Source organism: Hipposideros armiger, unplaced genomic scaffold (genome assembly GCF_001890085.2).
Source record: "Hipposideros armiger isolate ML-2016 unplaced genomic scaffold, ASM189008v1 scaffold_0, whole genome shotgun sequence".
NCBI classification, from domain to species: Eukaryota; Metazoa; Chordata; class Mammalia; order Chiroptera; family Hipposideridae; genus Hipposideros; species Hipposideros armiger.
The window spans coordinates 814423-833883 of record NW_017731350.1 but is presented as its reverse complement, the minus strand read 5'-3'; the positions used below and the strand labels follow the sequence as shown (position 1 = coordinate 833883).

At 38.2% G+C, this 19461-nt stretch overlaps 1 protein-coding gene across 2 annotated transcripts in view; it reads left to right on the top strand.

The window, feature by feature from the left end:
• The window catches only part of WDR43 (WD repeat domain 43), a 52831-nt gene extending 39926 nt beyond the window's left edge, over positions 1 to 12905 (top strand). For both annotated transcript variants that reach the window (XM_019642593.1, XM_019641813.1), the window contains exons 12-18: positions 4014 to 4100; positions 4887 to 4918; positions 5979 to 6042; positions 8213 to 8326; positions 9086 to 9155; positions 11122 to 11168; positions 11271 to 12905. In XM_019642593.1, the coding sequence (XP_019498138.1) occupies positions 4014 to 4100; positions 4887 to 4918; positions 5979 to 6042; positions 8213 to 8326; positions 9086 to 9155; positions 11122 to 11168; positions 11271 to 11462 (606 nt within the window). In that variant the 3' untranslated portion in view covers positions 11463 to 12905. The remainder of the gene's footprint in view (positions 1 to 4013; positions 4101 to 4886; positions 4919 to 5978; positions 6043 to 8212; positions 8327 to 9085; positions 9156 to 11121; positions 11169 to 11270) is intronic.
• Positions 12906 to 19461: the final 6556 nt, after the last annotated feature.

Below are 19461 nucleotides of genomic sequence, written 5' to 3'. Positions count from 1 at the left end.
ACTCAATGCAGTATTACAGTGCCACTTAATATAGATGTGACTTTAATATATAATCTGAATAGTTTCTTTATTATTTATATTTTGATCTAAATGGAAATAGATGTGTGTCTAAGGTAATTTTGCAAATTGAGAGGGGAAACCAGCATGTCTAAAAACCTAAAATTACTTTAAAAATAGTATGTGAGTGTATGTATTTTGGAAGGTGGATTTTAGTTTAACATGGCATACATAGTTGGTTTTCAGTAAAGATACTAAGTTGAGTCAATGGGGAGAGTAAAGTCTTTTTGACAACTGGCTCAGAAGCAATTGAATATCCGTATGGAAAAAAATGCATCTCAACTTTTACCTTATACCTTGTACAAAAGTCAACACAAAATAGATCATGACATAAATGTGAAACCAAAACCTACAAAACTTGTAGGAAAAAACAGGAGAAAATCTATGCTAAGTTGAGTGGAGAAAGGCTTCTTAGATGTATCCCAAAAAGCACGAAATGCTTAAGGAAAAATTGGTCATTTGGACTTAATGAAAATTAAAAACTTTTGCTCCAGAAGTGACACCTTTTTTTAAAGAAGGAAAAGGACTTTTATTTTTTTTAAGTAGTTGACATACAATATTACATTAGTTCCAGGTGTAAAACAGTGATTCAATATTTATATACCTTATGAAGTGATTACAGTAAATTCATATAGTAGCCATCTGTCACAGTACATAGTTATTACAATGTTATTGACTACATTCCCTATGCTGAACATTACATCCCTGTGACTTATGTTTTAACTGGAAGTTTGTACTTCCTAATCCCATCCCCTTTTCCTCCTATCTCCTACTCCTCTCCGGCAACTATCAGTTTGTTCTCTGTATCTATGAGTTTGTTTCTGTTCCTCTATTTTGTTTTGTTTGTTAGATTCCACATATAAGTGAAATCATATGGCATTTATCTCTGACTTATTTCACTTGGCATAATACCCTGTGGGTCCATCCATGTTGTCGCAAATGGCAAGATTTCGTTTTCTTTTTCTTTTTAATGGCTGAGTAATATTCCACTGTATATATGTATCACATTTTTAGTCTTTTTTTTATTTAAAATTAAAAAAAAATTTCAATTATAGTCAACATTCAGTATTATTCTCTATTAGTTTTAGATGTATAGCATAGTGGTTAGACATTTACAAAGTGATCCCCCTATCAGTCTAGTACCCAGCTGGCACTACACATAGTTACTTGAAATGACACTTCTGAAAAAATGAAAAGGAAAGCCACTGGCTGGGAAAAATTATTTGCAACTCATATATCAGACAAAGGATTTATATCCAGAATATATAAAGAATTCTTAACTCAATGAGACTCAACTCAAATAAAAAACAATTGGTAAAGGCATGAACAGATAACTTGACAAAAGAATTCAGGTGGCCAGTAAGTGTCATTTGTATAAAGGTACTATACCACATCAGTCACCAGTCTCATCACAAATGCAAATTAAAGTCACAATGAGATAACACTAGGAACCCATTATAGAGTGATTAAAATTTAAAAGACAGTACCATATGCTGGGGAGGACGAGGAGTGGTTGGAACTCTTTCTGGTGGGAATGTAGAATGGTACAACTACTTAGGGAAACAGTTGGGCAATTTCTTAAAATTAAGATAACATCTATAACACCCAGCCATTCTACTTCTGGGTATTTACCAAGAGAATCAAAAATAGATGTTCATACAGACTTGTATGTGAATGGTCACAGCAACTTTATTTGTAATAATCCCAAACTGGAAAGAACCCATATGTCCTTCCACTTACAAATGGATAAACAAATTATTTATTTAGCAATATTAAGAATATGTTATTGATACATCAACATGGATGAATCTTAAACTTGGAGTGTGAGAAAGAAGCCAGACAAAAAAGGGTACATATTGTATGATTCCATTTATATTGCAATTCTACAAAATACAGACCTATATCTAGTTCAGTGGTTGCCCGGAGGTGGGGGTGGAAGGAGGGATTGAATGTAAAGGGCCCCAAGGACACTTGAGGGTGATAGAATGTATATCAGTGTGTTTGTTTTGTGTGTGAACGTTTATATCAAACTGATAAAACGGTATACTTTAAGTGTGCACTGTTTTGCATGCTTCAGTTGTAATGCAGTCAAATTGTAAAAGAAGAACCCTGTCTTTAGAATATCTTGCTAGTTGTGACTGTGGTTTAAATATATTCTCAGCAGAAGTTTATGCTAACTCCTCTATTTATTATTATTTTGCTTGGTTTGGAATAACTTATTTTTGTTTGCCTATTTTAAATTTGAAAAATTATTATCATAAAGCCTCTTGTCTTGAGTGGGCAGAAGAATTATTTGAGAGCTTGTTAAAAATTCTCCTGCCCCACGTTTGGAATAACTGAAATAGTCAGGCCACAGATACTCTTATTTGCCTGTGATAGTTCTGGTTTACACCTCTTATCATGGTGTAATGTAATTATTAATAGTAACTCCTTCATTCTTAGAACTGTCCCAGTTTGGACAAGTTATATGACCCATTTATATTTAGAGCACTAGAGGATTTCACAAACCAGCATTCCTACATCGTTTCTTAACCAAGCTTTTGGCATAAATAATGTGCGGCATTAACTTCAAGAGTGTATTTTTTGACTTGAAGTATTACTGTCCTACTTGGCCATTTAAGACAGTGAAGCCTGGTGGGTTGGTGAACACCCCATGAAAACTGAGGATCTTAACAAAAGCATGTCATATCTCCAAAAGCAATCTGTAGACTAGTTCAGACAGAATGTTCCCTGTGACTGTACCTCATTAGAACTTAGTGGTAACTGATGTTTATAATGAAGAGCTGACTTCAGGAATGTTTAGTGTGGTCAGGCACCTGCTGAATTATTGTTCAAGTTCTGATCAACGTATTTTGCTTTGAATCTTGTATTCTGATTATTTGAAAATGAAAATCCTCGGTTAAGTGAGACTATTAAATCAGGACAGGACAGTCCATCCCTCAGTTCTCTAGTGTATAAAAAGTTTTATTTCTTTTGCATAAGGAACCATGTAATTATACCAGTGATAGTTTTTAAATAGTACTTGAGGATTTAGAAGGGCTTGGTGTAAAGATACTTTTGCAGGCAAATAAAATACATAGGAAATTCTGAAAGGGTATGTTAGGGCTGTTATAATAGGTTGAAAACTAAGTTTCTGTATCTTGCCCTTTGGTACTTCTGCTGTTCACATCCTGAGCCTGACCTTTATAGCAGCAACAAGCACCATAACACAGCATGCACCAACCAGTTCGGAAGGTCTTCTAGAAGTAAACTCTTTTGAAAGAATAAGTATTTAAAAGTATTCAAGAGGAAGGGGGATCAGGATTTGAGACGGGAAAGGATTCTTCCTCCCCGCCCCCTCTTATAGGTGAAGCATGTGGGGTTTGGAGAAGGTGGAAGTCTGCAGGTTTAGGATTAGGAGTAATCTGCTCCATCTTGTCTCCTTTTCTATACCCTGCGGGGGGAGACTGGGCTTCTCCAGCTGATGCTCCCTGTTGACTCAAACATTCATTATTGGATCTTTTGATTGGCTTACATTTTTTTTGGAAAAAAAAATTTAACGATTTTAAAAGTTTTGTTGCTTTCTAAGTGTGATTTTAGTATGTTTTTACTCACTCTTATGTGTATACATTCCTAACTTCATAAAATGAAGGTTTCAGAACTTCTCTAAAGTGGTATATATCTGTATTTAAATGTCCAGAGGTGTGCTTTTCTGTTTTATATTTTAAAAATTGCTTTATAAAAGTTGAGAATTTGTGGAAAAGAAACCTGTTTATTGAAGTAAATGTCCTGAAATCTGTCTGATAGCCATACGTCATAATAGAACATTCTCCATTCAGTCCCTCACCCTTTATTTGCTAAAATTCAGTTGGTAGTTTATTGCTTGCTTTTTACAGTCATTTTTGCTGACAGTTTTTCCTGTGGTGTCCTTAGCTTCTGAGTTTGCTTATCTTCATGTTTCTTTTATTTTCTCACAGAAAGTGCTTCAGACTAGGAATTTAAACCTCATTAAGAGGACTGTGTTAAGGATACCCCTGCATGCTGTGATTCCATTGTTACAAGAGGTAACTGAGCTCTCGGTTCGTCCTGAGGTTCTCTGCCAGGAGTTGAAGACTGAGTCCAGTATTTAGAGAAATGGACCTGCACATGGAAGCAAGCAGTGCAGTCAGTGGATGATAGATAATACAGCCACTGAAACAGTATTCGTCCAACCCAGATTTTTTTCTGTGTATTTTTTATTGAGATATAATTCACATGTCATGAAATTCACCCTTTTAAAGTATACAGCTCAGTGTTTTGTAGTGTATTCACAGGTGGTATAATTGTCACACCAAAAAGAAATCCTGGGGGGCCGGCCGAGTGGCTCAGTTGGTTAAGAGCTCGCTCAAGAATGTGAGCTCTGAGCAACAGCGGTTTGATGCCCGGCCCGAGCTGAGCTGCCGCTGAGCTGCCAACAGGTGGCAGGATGGCTCAGCTAAAAAAAAAAAAAAAAAAAAAGCAAAGAAATCCTGTATCCATTGGCCACTCCCCATTCTTTCTGACCCCCAGTTTCTGGCAACCTCAAACATATTTTTCTGTTCCTATGGATTGGCCTGTTCTGGACATTCATTCGTATAAATCTTAGGCAAGATTTTTATCAGGTAATTACTCTTATTGTGGGAATGTATTTATAGATTCTGTTATATTGGCTGAACATGTGGGAATTAGGAAATTTAGGAATCATTTATGAATAATGATTTCTAATACAGTCCTCATTTTCCTTGGTTTTTTTGGATATGTGTCTCATGGTAGCTGATGGGGATTAGCTGCCTCTGATGTACTGTTGCTAACACTGGTTTTCTCCCCCTCAGCTTACCAAGAGATTGCAAGGACACCCTAATAGGTAAGATGTTCAGATGACTGAAATTGCTTTGATTTTAGAAATATTTTAGAGGTGATTGTTAAAAATAAGAATGCCTGACAGCATGAAATTATATGGTAGGTGGTTCCAAATTCTGATTAATAAACTAATCTTTAAGGGTCAGATATTGCTCTTCTTACTTATTTTAAGTTGATAGTTTCTTTATTCCTAAGATTTTATTATAGTTCCCTTTTTCTTTTAGAAACTCCTGTGTAGGTTTTATGGCTTTATTATCAGGTCATTGAATAAGTTAGTCTTATTTAATGATTTGGTCCCAATCGTGATTTGTAAAATTGCCATTTTTACGACTTGTCCAATTTCTGGTAGCTGCTAAGACACTGTAAAGAAATGTGTTATAAAAGACTAAATTTTGTGGGTCGTTTTTGTTAATAATTTGATGATTAAATATTTAAACAGGAAGTTGATATTTTAAAGATTCTAAGCTTGTAGGATAGTATTATCAGTATAGTATTATCAGTGTCTACAATATAGTTTTACTTTTCTAAGTTATTTCCTGATAGGCTTCATTAGCCTTTGGAGCTCAGAAAGGAGAGCTCAAGAACTCATTAATAAGGCCCGGCTTGCCCATTTTTCGTCTATATTTGTCTTTTAATGTTGGTGTGGAAATCTTTTGCTATTCGTACCTGATGATGAGTAAATATTGGGCTTAAATATTATGAACATAAAATGCAAAGTCAGTTGAGCCCAGTTTAGTGCCCTCATATCAGTTAATTATGAAGTAAAGCATGATTTTTATGCTGGAATTCAGTTGTTTTAGAGGAAAGGATTTTTGTCCAGTTTTTCAGTTCATCCTACTTCCCCCGTCTTCCCCAAGAGATGAGTATATCACACAGATCTGATATAGACTCAGTGAAAGAATGAAAGCACTGTCAGCTTCACCGTGATTTACTGTAGTCTTTTTCTCAGAGCACAATTTGTAGATCTTCATTTTGCTTGTGTTTTTCTAATTTTATAACTCAGTTGTATTTCATTTTGAAAAGCGTACATTAGTTTACTTGGATTTTTTTCCCCTTTTTTTCAGTGCTGTTTTAATGGTTCAGTGGCTAAAATGTGTGTTAACAGTCCATGCATCATACCTATCCACAGTAAGTCTTGTATTCAGCTACAGTTGCTGAATAGTTTGGCTTTGATAAGTATTATAAACTGATGGCTTAACAAAACCATCTTCTCTCCGTCTGTCCTTCAACCATCAGCTGCTGCTTTCAGCGATTTTTGTTTTTCCCCAGGTGTAGTGTCATAATGTCACTGTTGCTGCCTTTTATAAATGGGTCTTTTTGTCCGCTGGACTTTCAAAGTAACATGTTCCATAGAGAACTTGGAGAAAAGTTGTGTGTTGTCATGTTAGCCTTCAGATGTTTCTCTACATACATCACCTGTTCAGCAAGATTATCTTTACACTGTATGTGTCTCTCTTCTTCCCTCTTAAAAACATAGCAGATTTTTAAAGTTTGTATATATGCTGACATGTCTATCTTACCTTGTTCCAGGAGGATAATAGTGTATGATTAGAATGACATAAATTAAACATTCAACACATGACATTTTGCCGGGGCTGCTCTCAGCTCTTGGTTATCTATGCAGACGGAAGAGAGGGAGCATAAAATCTTACAGGAACACCAGGAAAAAACTGTTATGTGTTACAGTATGAGTTGGGTTCTTTGCCATACCATTTAATTAGCTATAGTTTAAAGTAGGAAAAAATTTTCTTGATTATCTAGCACCTTACAATAAATAGGTTTTCTTAAAGGGGTATAGTGGATAGTTTAGGAAAATTTTTAATTGCTCTTTATACTTTAAACTTATAGCTGTTCCTTTCTTAATACAGCTCTTCCTGTCTGGTCACTGCCCTTGTTCTCTGTCTCAGGCTCCTTCTGCCCTCAGTAGTTTGAAATAGGGAAAACTACTGGATAAGCTGCTTTGAGGTCAGCAGTTTTTATTTGTGTGTCCGTAGAGAACTCTGCCAGGATGTTAGAATGGGGGAAGAGACGAGAAACACTAAAAATGGCTATTGGGTTTCCAGCCTGTGGGAATCTTGGGGGATGAATTGCAGACAGAGATGACCAGAATGGCTGAGTAGCATGGTGATGGGCAGGGAAAGGTCACTGGCAGCATCAGGTCTTGGGACTCTGGCTGGTACACAGGACAGCACTCATTTTGTGACCTAAGTTACTTGCTTAGAAGTGAAACGCCCTAGGAGGCCTTGTAGTACAATCCCTTCTGGAATCAACTCCTAAGGTATAACTGCGGAGTAGTGGTTGTGTAATACTCAAGGCTGTAGCAAAACAGACAAAGGAAATTTGGTGTAGGGAGGACTGACGACCACAGCAATTCTTTCTCCTCAGAAAACAGTGCTTTTCCTTTCACCTTTCCTTTATTTCTTCTTTTATAATCAGATAACTTTACCTTTTCTAAGCCAAGGACTACCCAAGGCTTGGGGGCTTTGGTAATGTACAAGACACTGATCCCCGTCTTCCTGGAACTTATAGTCTGAATAGGGACAAATAAAAAAAGGGAAATGATGGTAATTGAAATGCAACCACATTAAACTTTGTTTTATTCATTTTTGTGTCTATTTTTAAAGTCTTTAACATTTGAATGAAACATTTACGCTAATGTGTCAGAGATACTAGGGCGAATCAAGTTAATTAAGGGCAAAGAGTGGGATCCCTTTTTCTGTAGCTCGGGAGGGACAAATAAAAGAATTGACTGCTTTAGTTTCTTAAGCATGATCCAGAGGATTGTCTAATGGCTTGTTTGAAATGCTGTGTTGTCAGCTTTGTTACTCTGTCCTGCTGGTTTCTGGAAGTTTGTGAAAAGCTTCCTCTAGGTTGCTGGGGCCTTATGGATGAGGTAGATAATGGGTTATCATCAGAGAGTAAATTTCAAAGAACAGCCCCCTTTAACCCAGGGATATTTATTTGGGGAGGTATTTTTTATTTAATGTCTCCTTTATATTGACCATCTCTGAAATAATGTGATCAGTACAAAGAAGTCTCACCCTGCACTTGATCCTGCCTTGCAGTTTCTCCTTTTGATCTTGTGTCGTTATTTTTCAAAAAGTATTATATTTTGCTGTTAGGACATTGAAGGCCTCTGAAAGTTTGAGATGTTGCTAGGCTATGTCATAAGCAGGCATTGCCACTAGAAATGGCAAGCAGATGCTTGCAGTGGCCAAATACTCAGCTTGCTGTTGTGTGTTTGTTATCTGTGTTATGTCATAATAGTATCAAACGATCTTTTTTTTTTTAAACTTAGTTGCCTGACCTGGTACCCCAGCTGGGGACACTATACCAGTTAATGGAAAGCAGAGTGAAAACTTTTCAGAAACTCTCCCACCTTCATGGAAAGCTTATCCTTCTAGTCACACAAGTAAGTAAATCAAATTGTTTTGTGCTAAAACTTTTGGATGTAACAGGAATAAAGAGAGGAATAAGGATCATTTACCTGAACATTAAAAGCTCCCCTTTTCAGTAAGAAATTGGTAAATCAGGATCCAACCTTTAACTTGGAAATGTTATGTTATTTGACGGGATGTAAACTTAGTTGTGCCTATTTCAACTTTTACTCAAAGGTTCTCATTACATTTCAGTTGTTAACACTTTGTATGCGGGCATTTTCCTGCCAAATCGCGTCGTAACAAAGAGGTCTCTATACCTGAGTTAACTCCCGCGCTTTGGTATCACATTGTTTGTGGGAAACGAGTAAACTCGTCATAGCGCTTTAACTCAGGTATAGAGACCTCTTTGTTACGACGCGATTTGGCGGGAAAATGCCCGCTTACAAAGTGGTATAAAAAGCGCTATGACAAGTTTACTCGTTTCCCACAAACAATGTGTTAATACACTTAGGATGGTTGTGGTACTATGAACAAAAAGTTAGAGTATTTATATAGTTAAAATTTTTTGGCACAGGAAGAAATTCTGGTCGCCTTAAATGTTTATCAGCTTTTACAGAGTAATTTTTTCCTTCTTGTATTTGCTCTATTTGTTTTTTCCCCTGTATTTGATCTACGTCATGTTGAGGTCATCGTATAGTAGTTGAGGATGAGTTGACTGTTGGGGGAAGGTTGGGTGTGGTAGTGGTTGTGATACTTACTGTACTTCACAATAGCATTTTATTACCTTTCAGGTTACAGCATCAGAAAAAACAAAGGGAATGACTTGGCCTGAACAGAAGGCAAAATTGGTGTATGAAGAAGGTAAAAGCTTAGGCGTAGAGTATAATCTAGAATTGGAACATTTAGTTTTTCACATTGACTTGATTCTGTTAGTTTCTAAAAACATCGATGTGAATAAGATCATGTTTTGGCACACTTTCTCCAAGAAAATGGGCAAGCCTGTGGCAAAAATAGGCAAACGTGATCAGGCAAGAAAAGGGAAGGGACAAATACAGTAACAAAAAAGTTAATTTGGTATGGAAGAGATTTACATAGAAGAACACGGAATGAACTTGATGCCAGTACATTAAAAAACCTAGATGATATAGGTAATTTCTTACAGGTAACTCCTTAGGAAACATCAGTGATTAAAATTGACTTAAAAATGATAGAAAACTTTAATAAGCCAATAGATTTAAAAATGCTTTAACTTCCCCTCACAAGATTCCAGATACAAAGGTTTCATAAGTGAGTTTTATCAGTCTTTCAAGGAACAAGTTGGTTTTGCCATACACAAACAATTTAGGCATTTTATGAGTCAAAACCAGACAAGGGGAGTCAAGAAAATAAGTATAGGCCATCCTCAAATACCCTAAGTATCAAATTGATTATAGAAGTGCTTAAGTAAAATAATATGTCATTACCAAGTAGAATTTAAAGATGTTAAGGTGATTTAGCTTCAAGAAATCTATTAATGTCACAATATTAACAGATTGACGGGGAACACTATATATTATTTTAATAGATATAAAAAGAATTCAATAAAATTGAATATCATTATTTGGTAATCTAAGCAACCTAGGAATTTAAGGGAATTTCCTTAATCTACATAAAAAATAAAGTTTAGAAGCATTCCCATAAAGTCAGGAACAAGACAATAATGTACCTTTTATTGCTTCTGCCTGCCTAGTACTATAGGAAAGAAATGAATTCTTGAACTTTGAACCTTGCAGTTATCCTCCTCCACGTAGAAAATACAGCAAAATCTAGCCACACAGTTATTGATGGCAATACATAAATAAATTTACTGGATACCAAGATCAGCAAAAAGGACTTGGTAGCATTATGTCCCAATAATGTATATCTCAGTCAGAAAATGTGTTAGGAAAAAGATCTTACTCATAGCAATCAAACCATGAAGTACCTAGAAATACTTCTAAAAAGTGAAACAAAACCTTATAAGTTATAACATAATTGAGAGAAATAAAAGCATACCTCAATCAACTTTTTATGAAATTTTCCCCCCAGTTCTATTGAGATTTGACATATAACATTGTATTCATTTTAGGTGTGCAACAATGATTCAATATATGTATATACTGTGAAGTGATTACCACAATATAGTTATAATTTTAGTTAACATCTATCACCACACATACAGTTTTTTTCTTGTGATGAAAACTTCTAAAGTCTACTGTTATAGCAACTTTCAAATAAATGTATAATACAGTATCACTAACTGGTCTCATGCCTATACATTACATACCCAGTACTTATTTATAATTGGAAGTTTGTACCTTTTGACCTTTGCCCATGCTGCAGTGAACATGGGAGTGTGGATATCTCTTTGAGATCCTGATTTTGTTTCATTCCATATATTCCCAGAAGTGGAATGGGTGGATCAATTTTTAATTTCTTGAGGAACCTCCATACCGGTTTCCCCAGTGGCTGCACCCAGTTACATTCCCATCCACAGTGCACAAGTGTTCCCTTTTCTCCACAGGCTTTGTTTTTTTTAAGATGGGATTTTGTTAGGGTTTTGATACTTAGTACTGTTCAGTGAGATCTTGATGGAATAATATAATAAACGTGCTTTTATGCAGATAAGAATATTAACTTAAAGCTAATTTTTAAAAAAAGACTATTAATTTAATGTTACTTCCTTAGACAGATGATAGTTGAGTATAATATTCCTGAAAATTTTAGGAATCTGATTCTGTTTAGTTTCCAGGGCTATGCCCTCTGCTTTGATCACAAAATGAAGGCTGCGTTTTTTTCCTCCTTACAGAATCTTCTGAAGAGGAGTCTGATGATGAAATAGATAAAGATTCTGATGTGAGTAATTGGTTTGCTGGTCCATAAACCTGCTTTTATAACCTTATACTCTGTACGAACAAGGCCTTCATGAATGCTTTCCTTGCTTACTATTTCTCCCAGGATAATTGGGATGAAGATGAGGAAGAGAAAGAAAGTGAAAAAGATGAGGATATTGATGATGAGAATGAAGAGGAAGTTGAGGATGCGGAAGAAAAAGATGAAGAAAACGGTGAGGACAGAGATGTAGCAAGTGAAAAAGAATTAAATGGAGATTCTGATTTAGATCCTGAAAATGAAAGTGAAGAAGAATGAAGACCGAAGAACAAACCAATGGAACTGTATGAACTCTCACTCACCGTGATTTCCCAATGCTGCCAAGTTCTCCTGAGGAGGCTTGTTTCTGCGACAGGATGCCAAGGACAGCCGCACATTTCCAAATTCCTAACGGTGGCTCCCATGCCACCGTGCTGTCCTGAGCACCCCAGACTCAACTGTGTAAATAAGAGTGTTTCATTCAAATGTTAATAAACTTTACACAGTAAATAGACACATTTTCTGCAATGTACTGACATGAGTGTCCAATATATGGTATATTTTTATACTATAATATCCTAGTATGATTGATTATATCAACAATTAACATAGTGAAGATAAAAACATTTCCCAGATAGGGATTCAAGAACTGGACTTTTGTGAAGGAGTCAGCTCTTATCTCAGGTTGGTATCTTTCATCAAATCCAGATATGAAGCAGCACTAGTGAAAAAAATTTAATTTGGTACATTTTCATAAAATAAATATGAAGAAAGAACTAAAAATGAGTTAAAATAATTGTAATTTAAAAATAAAATCACCAGTGTCCCTAGTTTGTGTGTTAACTGTGGTAATCTGATTTGAGTCAGATTGAATATTTCGAGTGCTTCCCTAAAACAACCACTTATTTTTAAGCTGTCATTTGAAATATTTTTAAAAAACCCCCAAAATTATGGTAATTATAAACTAAAGAGTTAGCCATATTAAGGACTTCTTGACTGCAAGTTACTTGTAAAGAATCATCGGTGTATAGATTTAGACATGCTCATTACCTGCAACTTTTTAAAAAATTCAGTTAAATAGCTGCTTTTAAAGAGGTTTTCATTTTTATTTAAATAACTAATGGATCAAAGAACAAGTGTTTATTTTTTTCTCTTTGGTTTTTAGATATTAATGATAACCTTGTTGGAATTTTTTCCCAAAGAAAATATTTTTATAATTCAGTAATTTAATGTTTTTCTTCCTTTTCATTACCCACTCTTGGCAGTGTTAGGGTATCTGTTTACCTTTAAAATAATCTGATTCAAGATTTTTTTATGTATGTATAAGTATTTTGGTGTGCTACAAAAGCCTTTTCAAATTATCAGTAATTTTCTCCCCCCCCCCCCTTTTTTTTTAAAGCCAGTATTTGTTTAGTGCTCTCTAGGGAACTTGCAAATGGAATCTCAATTCTAAGGACAGGCTGGGGAGATGGGTTTATTTTTCCCACCTGTGAATTTATAAAACAAATCATTATCTCGGAGGGACAACTTTTTAACATCAGTGGCAGAACAGAGATTTCTGTGCAACTAATAGAGCTGGAGCCATATAAGCATCTTCGTAAAGTAAGTTCGAGCCAGCTACTGTTATAATGTACAGTTATATTTGTCTATAAATGAAGCTGTTTATGGGAATTTAATACCATGCTCTTTGTAAAGTGAATAAATATTCATCTTTACCCAGTGCTTGTCTTGTGGTGTATGTAGAGAAGCAGCCACATGTTTGGGCTGGTGGTGTGAAGATTTTAAGAAAGCAGCCTTACTGCACTAGCATTAATAGGTAAGTGCTTTCAAGTCTTGTTGGATGACCTAGAATTTGTAAGGAAGTGAAAGAACCAAGAATTTTCTCATTATCTAGTGGTTGTTTCTTCATGCGGCCCACTCTGCTGGGCCGTGCTCCCGCAGCCCAGCCCACGGCTGCAGTGACGTCATGAGGAAGCGTGTGCTCTGTAGTCCCACTTTGGTCTGTGAGTCAGATTCCCTTGCTCCTGACTGACTACCTGAAGAAATAAAGACTACAACTGTGTAGTAATGGTTTACTAATTATTTTTTTGGTTTAGACAAATCCAGATTTAGGTTTGTTACAAAGAGGATTTTCTAGTTTCAGGATTCCTTGCTGTGGTGCCCACCCCTACTCTAGACAACCAAGTTGTGTGTGTGGTGGTGTCTTTTGTGAGACTAATTTTTCTTCCCAACGTTTTATTTTGAAAAAACAAGCAAACAAAAACCCATGATCAAATCAAGGCTCACACTGTATTTGGTTGTCCTGCTTCTCTGTTAATCCAGAATATTTGTGTGTGTGTGTGTCATGATTTTGATATTTATACGAGTCAAACGTAAATTAAGCTGTATTGCAGAATGTCCTGTAATCTGGATTTGTCTGATTGCGTCCTTATGATTAGCTTCTGGTATAAATGATTAGATTCCTTTTGGCAAGAATACCAAATAGGTGGTAGTATTTGAAGTTAGTTTGTAAAAATACATTTTTTGGGTATAGATGAGTAGTATATTTGTATGTTGGTGTAAGATTTGAAACTTCAGGTGTGGGACTTGAGAAGCCTTCGTGCACAGGGATGTTTGAGCGTCAGAAATGGGATCTTTATAGTGAGAACATTGGGTGCACTGATGCCATACATAAGGCTCTTCTAATTCCTGTGGAATTTACTGTATATTCATTCGTTTAACAAATATTTAATTGCCTAGTCTGTGCCAGGGATTAGTGGATTGCTTGGTATACATCACTGAATAACAGCAGGAAAAAATTAAAAAATTACATACCCTGAGGAGCTGACATTCTACCAGAAAGATACAGGCAGTAAACAATCTATAGTAAGTATGCAAACTGAATACAGTGTGTTAGAAGGTGGTGGCTGCTACGGGAGCAGAGAGCGGAGTGAGGAAATTGGGAGTAGGGGTTGGGGAGTGCAGGCTGCAGAATTAGAGACATGGTCAGGGTAGGACTCACTGAGAAGACCAGATTGGAACATGGACTAGGAGGAGGTGAAATTAAGCTAAGTGGGTTTCGGGAAGAGTGTTCTAGGCAGAGGAAGCAACACAAGCAAAAGCCCTGCGACCAGCATGTCTGATGTGTTGAAATGGAGAGGAGGCCCATGTGATGAAGAGAGTGAGAAAGAGTGTGAGAGATGATGGTGACGTAGAGCAGCGTGGTGGTAGTGGAGTTGGTGACAGTTGGTTTCTGGGATCGCTTCCGATTTAGAGCTAATGGGATTGATTGCCTGTGAGGTGCAGAAACGAGGGCAGAGTCAAGCGCACGACTCCTGGGCGTTTGTTGCCAGAGCACCTGGATGATGTGGGTGGAGCAGGTTTGGGAAGGGAGATCAGGAATTGGGTTTTGGACATGGTGAGTTACAGATAACTATTAGGAATGCAGACACAATCCCAGCCGACTTCTGGGGAGTCCCGGATGGAGGTAGAGATTTGGTGTTGCCATGCAAGTGACTGTATACAGGGAGGTGAGCTTCCCAAGGGAGTGCGAATACATAGGAAGAGCACCCCAGCATCGGAGCGAGAAGAGACCCCGGGGGACACATGGTGACGGAGAGGTAGGCGGAACTGGATCTGAATTCATGACACCCCTCAGCTGCTGTTGATAGTACTGGTGAGTCCTCCCAGGCTGCAGTGGTTCTTGTGATGCCCTTCATATGACCATTGATTGATCGTTTTTTTGAAGGCAACTCAGGCATAACATTTGGTTTCCTTTGAATCTAGTGTAGTGTTCTCCTTTGTGGCACTTGGCACTGTCCCTTGTGCTGCACCATTAGGTGACTAAATTGTACACTTGATCACAACTGGCAGCACAAGAGGCCACAGCAGTGTAAATGGATGAGCAGGCATCATTCAAATAGGAGACCGGAAGAAAGCGTGAGACGGATGGTGCTCTTCTCTACACAGCTGGCTGACTGGTGTGAGAAAGAGATTGACTACTCGCCAGTACTAGCATGCATTTTCATATATATATGTGGGTAATTTCTAATATGAAAATAGTTCTGAGAACAGGGCGATCATACATTGCACTTCAGGAGGTGAGGGATATCAAATGAAAAATCTAAAAGTTGAAAATCACCACTTTAAAAAGTGCCTAGAATATTCCTTCTGGGTAATAATAGCTCAAAGTGGGAGGAAATACTATACTTTTTGGGTGCTAACGTTACAAAGGATTTAATAACGGAAGGTATGAAAGCATTTTGTTAAGGGCTTGCCCTTGGCCCTGTTGTAGTTGAACTTGCTCTAGTTTGAAGGAGGGGAAGAGGTGTGGCTGCCTGGCAATGCAGTCACTGAAGTCAGAGACAACGTATGTAGCTGGCCTGTGTGTGTGGTCATGATGTTCCAAAACGGCCAAAGCTTCACAGGGTCAGGAACATAATTTTGTCCTTGTCCCTAGAGTTGACGCAATTTCATAGAGTGGCGTTGTTAATCAGGCTTCCAAGAGAAATTGGTATGTAAGGGGTGCATTTATTTGTAGTGAGAAGTACACCTCTCAAGTGGAGCAGTGTTCGTATTGGGTGGTGACTTGTTTTCTTTCTCTCAGGAAAGTCACACAGTAAACCAGTTTTACAATTGGAAGGTGGTCTTTGTGTACCAGAGTGTGGAACTGGAATAAGAGAAATGAATTGGATGGTTTTAATAGTTCAGCGTAGCGGACAGTGTAGGGTGTACTGAAGGGGTTGGAATTCTTGGCTTCTCTGCGTGGGGCGCGTGGTCCTCGCTTCATACTGGCCCACATCCTTTGAACAGGACAGTTAATGTGGTTGGGCTGTCAGTGTTTGGGGTCTCATCAGGCGCCCGCTTAGGATATGTTAGGGTATGTTCTAATTCAGGGGGCACCTTGCTGCTGACTGGCTACTGCCGCAATATGGTTACACCCCAGACAAGCTTGCTGTTTTCAGCCAAACAGTGGCCTTGTTAATTTACTCTCGACCTGGTAAAGCCTGCCCCTTCCTTTTTGAATTGTAAAATAGACATGAGATGTGCGTTTTAACCGTTTTTAAGTGTACAGTCTGTGGCATTAAGTACATTTCATGGTTATGCAACTGGCAAAGTCTCTTAATTGGTGTTTTTTTGTGATAGGATCAGGTCCAGAAAGTGAGAGAGCAAACATGAATATATTCAGGCTGTTGTGGGGACCATATCTTGGGCCAGCAGCTCCAGTTCTGGGTCCACACGGCAGCATGGCAATGATAAGTCTACTTAATTGTTTTGTTTGGTCTGTAACAGAGAATAAGGATAATGCTGTGTGTCACACGGATGCTGTGAGAATCAAGTTCCAAACAAAGCACAGCACCTGGCGAAGGGACTGTTTTCGGAACCATTAAGTGGTAGACATTTTCCTATATGGGAGGGCTGGTGGGCACAAGCTTGAAGGGAAACTCCTTTTTGTCTCTGGCACGTTTAAGACATTTAGACAGAGCCTTGTGGGTAAACACAGTCCCTCTTCCACAGGTAAAAAAGAGAATCTTCCTTTAATGTATTTTTTAAATCTATTGTTTAAAAAGTAAAGACTTTCAGTAAATTTTGGAAAATACCAAAAAGCATAAAGGAATATAAACTATTAACAGATCATCATTTGTAATGTTTTGGTGTATCTCTTTTTAATCCTTTTCTCTTTGCATGAGTGCATACACATTTTTCTTATGAAATTGGAATCATATATTTCATCCCTTGTCACGTAATACATAGTTAACTATCCTTTGAAATAATGGTGCTTGTGGTTCTTAGTATTCTACCCATGTTATCCTTTAAACATTCTCCTATTACAGTTTGTCATGAGCAGTGCTACAGTGAACACTTACATTTTATATTTTTCTTTAAATGTATGCTTATGAGATATTCCTAGGAGTAGTGTTACTTAATAAAGTACATGAATATTCTCCTCAGACTTAAGACATTTGTCAAAATCCTTTTCCAGAGATTATGTCCTTTTTAAGCCCCACATGTTGTGCTTGCGTTTCCATCTCATCATGAACCTCCGTTCACCTGCCTTTTACATTGCCACTTGTATTTCTTTAGAGTATGGCGGGGTTTAGGGCCTTGTCTATACTTAAAGGTATTGTCTTATTTACCTGCAGAGGCTTTGTATATGTTCAAGGTATTCATCTCTAACCAAACATGCTGCAAATATTTTCCCCAATTTGTCTTTTTTTTTCATGATACTATTTTCCTTTATAGTTTTCTTATTTTTAAGTTTAAAAAACTTCCTCTCTAGGACGATATTCCTTGTATTTTGTTCTAGTTGTTTTATTTCTTTATCATTTTTTTTTTAACATTTACCTCCCTAGTAACTGGTTGTGATTTATCAGTGCATTGATTGTGAAATAAAGTGGGTTGCAACCACCATTTTTCAAAGTAGAAAAGGTAATTAATATGGAAAATATCAGTGCATTGCCTGTCGTTAAGGATAATTGTTTTAGAGGAGGATAAATGTACTAGGTTGCATGGTGTAGTGTGTTTCTGGGGGTGAGACATTGAAAGCTGCTGCTCTAATCCATGTAGACATTTTTTCAGTGTATCAGTGAGATGAGGCTCTAGTTTAGGGTTCCCCGCCCCATATAGTTTTCTCCACACTGTTGAATACTGTTTGCTATGGACTGAATTTGTGTTGTTTCCCCCGTCCCCCCTCCCCCCAAATTCATATGTCAAAACCCTGGTCCCCAATGTGATGGCATTTAGAGGTGGGGCCTTTGGGAAGTGATTAAGTCCTGAGAGTGGAGCCTCGTGGTGGGATTAGCGCCATTATAAGAAAAGACGTGAGAGCTTGGTTCCTCTCTCTGCCCTCTGCAGCGTGAGGACACTGGGAGAAGACGGCCATCTGCAAAGCAGGAAGCAGGTAGGTTCTCACCAGGTACCAGATGTGCCAGCACCTTGATCTTGGACTTCTCAGCCTTCAGAACTGTGAGGAATAAAAGTTTGTTGTTTAAGCCACCCTGTCTGGTAATTTGGTATCACAGCCCGAAAGGACGAAGACACTGCCCCATAGACTTGTGCTCTCTTTGTTTGGTGATGGGTCTGTTTTCAGTGCTATCCAGTCTAGTTTATTGATCTCATGTCAGTGCAACACTAGTTTGAGCTATTGTAGCTTTATAATTAATTTTTATTGTTGGTATCTTTATTCCTCTGTGACTTAGTTTCCTAAACACTTTGCCTTTTTATTCCTCCATATTGTGAAGTAAAGCTTCTTTGGTTGTAAGAAACGAAAACGTAATAGAGACGGTGTAGGTGAAACAAATTATTACAATTTTGAAGACCCTCAGTCCAGTATACAGGGAGAGAGCTGGGGCTCAGGAAGGGACCGCAGGTTGGAGGGGTGAGGAATCCGCAGGTCCTTTGTGTGCGCCTCTATCTGCTGTCCCCCACTGCCTCACAGTTCTCTCTGCCTGTGTTTTGGCTGCCTCATATTCTAGAATCCAGTCACTCGCTGATTCTCCCTTTGCTCTGTGCCCTAGGTCATTGAGTTTCACAAACTCAGCCCAGCTCCCTTGCCTGGCTTCTGGTTTGGATCAGCCAATATGGGGGCGGGGGTGTGGGGGGGAGGGTCTTGGTAAGAGACTAGAGGGTGGGAGGTGAGGTCAGAGTATTTATCGCCCTGGTGAGCTGCCTGCTGGGTTTGGCAGGAGCTGCTGCGTTCCCCACCTGTTCCCTAACTCCAGCAGGAGTCCAGTAACAGTCCTACCCCCCCGCCCCTCCCCCCCTGCTTTTCTCTTGTGGCTCCAGCTTAAAGTTTGCTTTCCATTCTCGCCTGCCACAGAAGGCCTTCCCCTCCCCTGCTGGTTTCCTGAAGTCTGTGCAAGTCTCAGAGAACCCTGTCTGAGTGGGTTCTTTTCCTGCTGGGAGCCTGGGCCAGTCCACACGGCCCAATCCTGGGAGAGACTGGCTGCGTCTTGATTCAGGTGTCCATGTCTGATCACACATGCCCAGAGCATTGTCACGCCACACTGGTGACTTCTGAGAGCCCAACCCTGTGAAAAGGTCTGTCTTAACTGCCGAAAGCCAAGTTCATTGTGAACTGAGCTAGTTTCTATCTCACAGACAGCTTAAGCGTTTAATTAAATGCATTTTTAAATTGTGGCAAAATATACATCTTATCAAATTTACCATTTAACCATTTTTGAAGTTTTCGGTTCAGTGGCATTAAGTATATTCACATTCTGCAATGATCAACACCATCTCCAGAACTTTTTCATCCTCTCAGATTGAAACTGTACTCATCCAGCGGTTCTCAACCTTC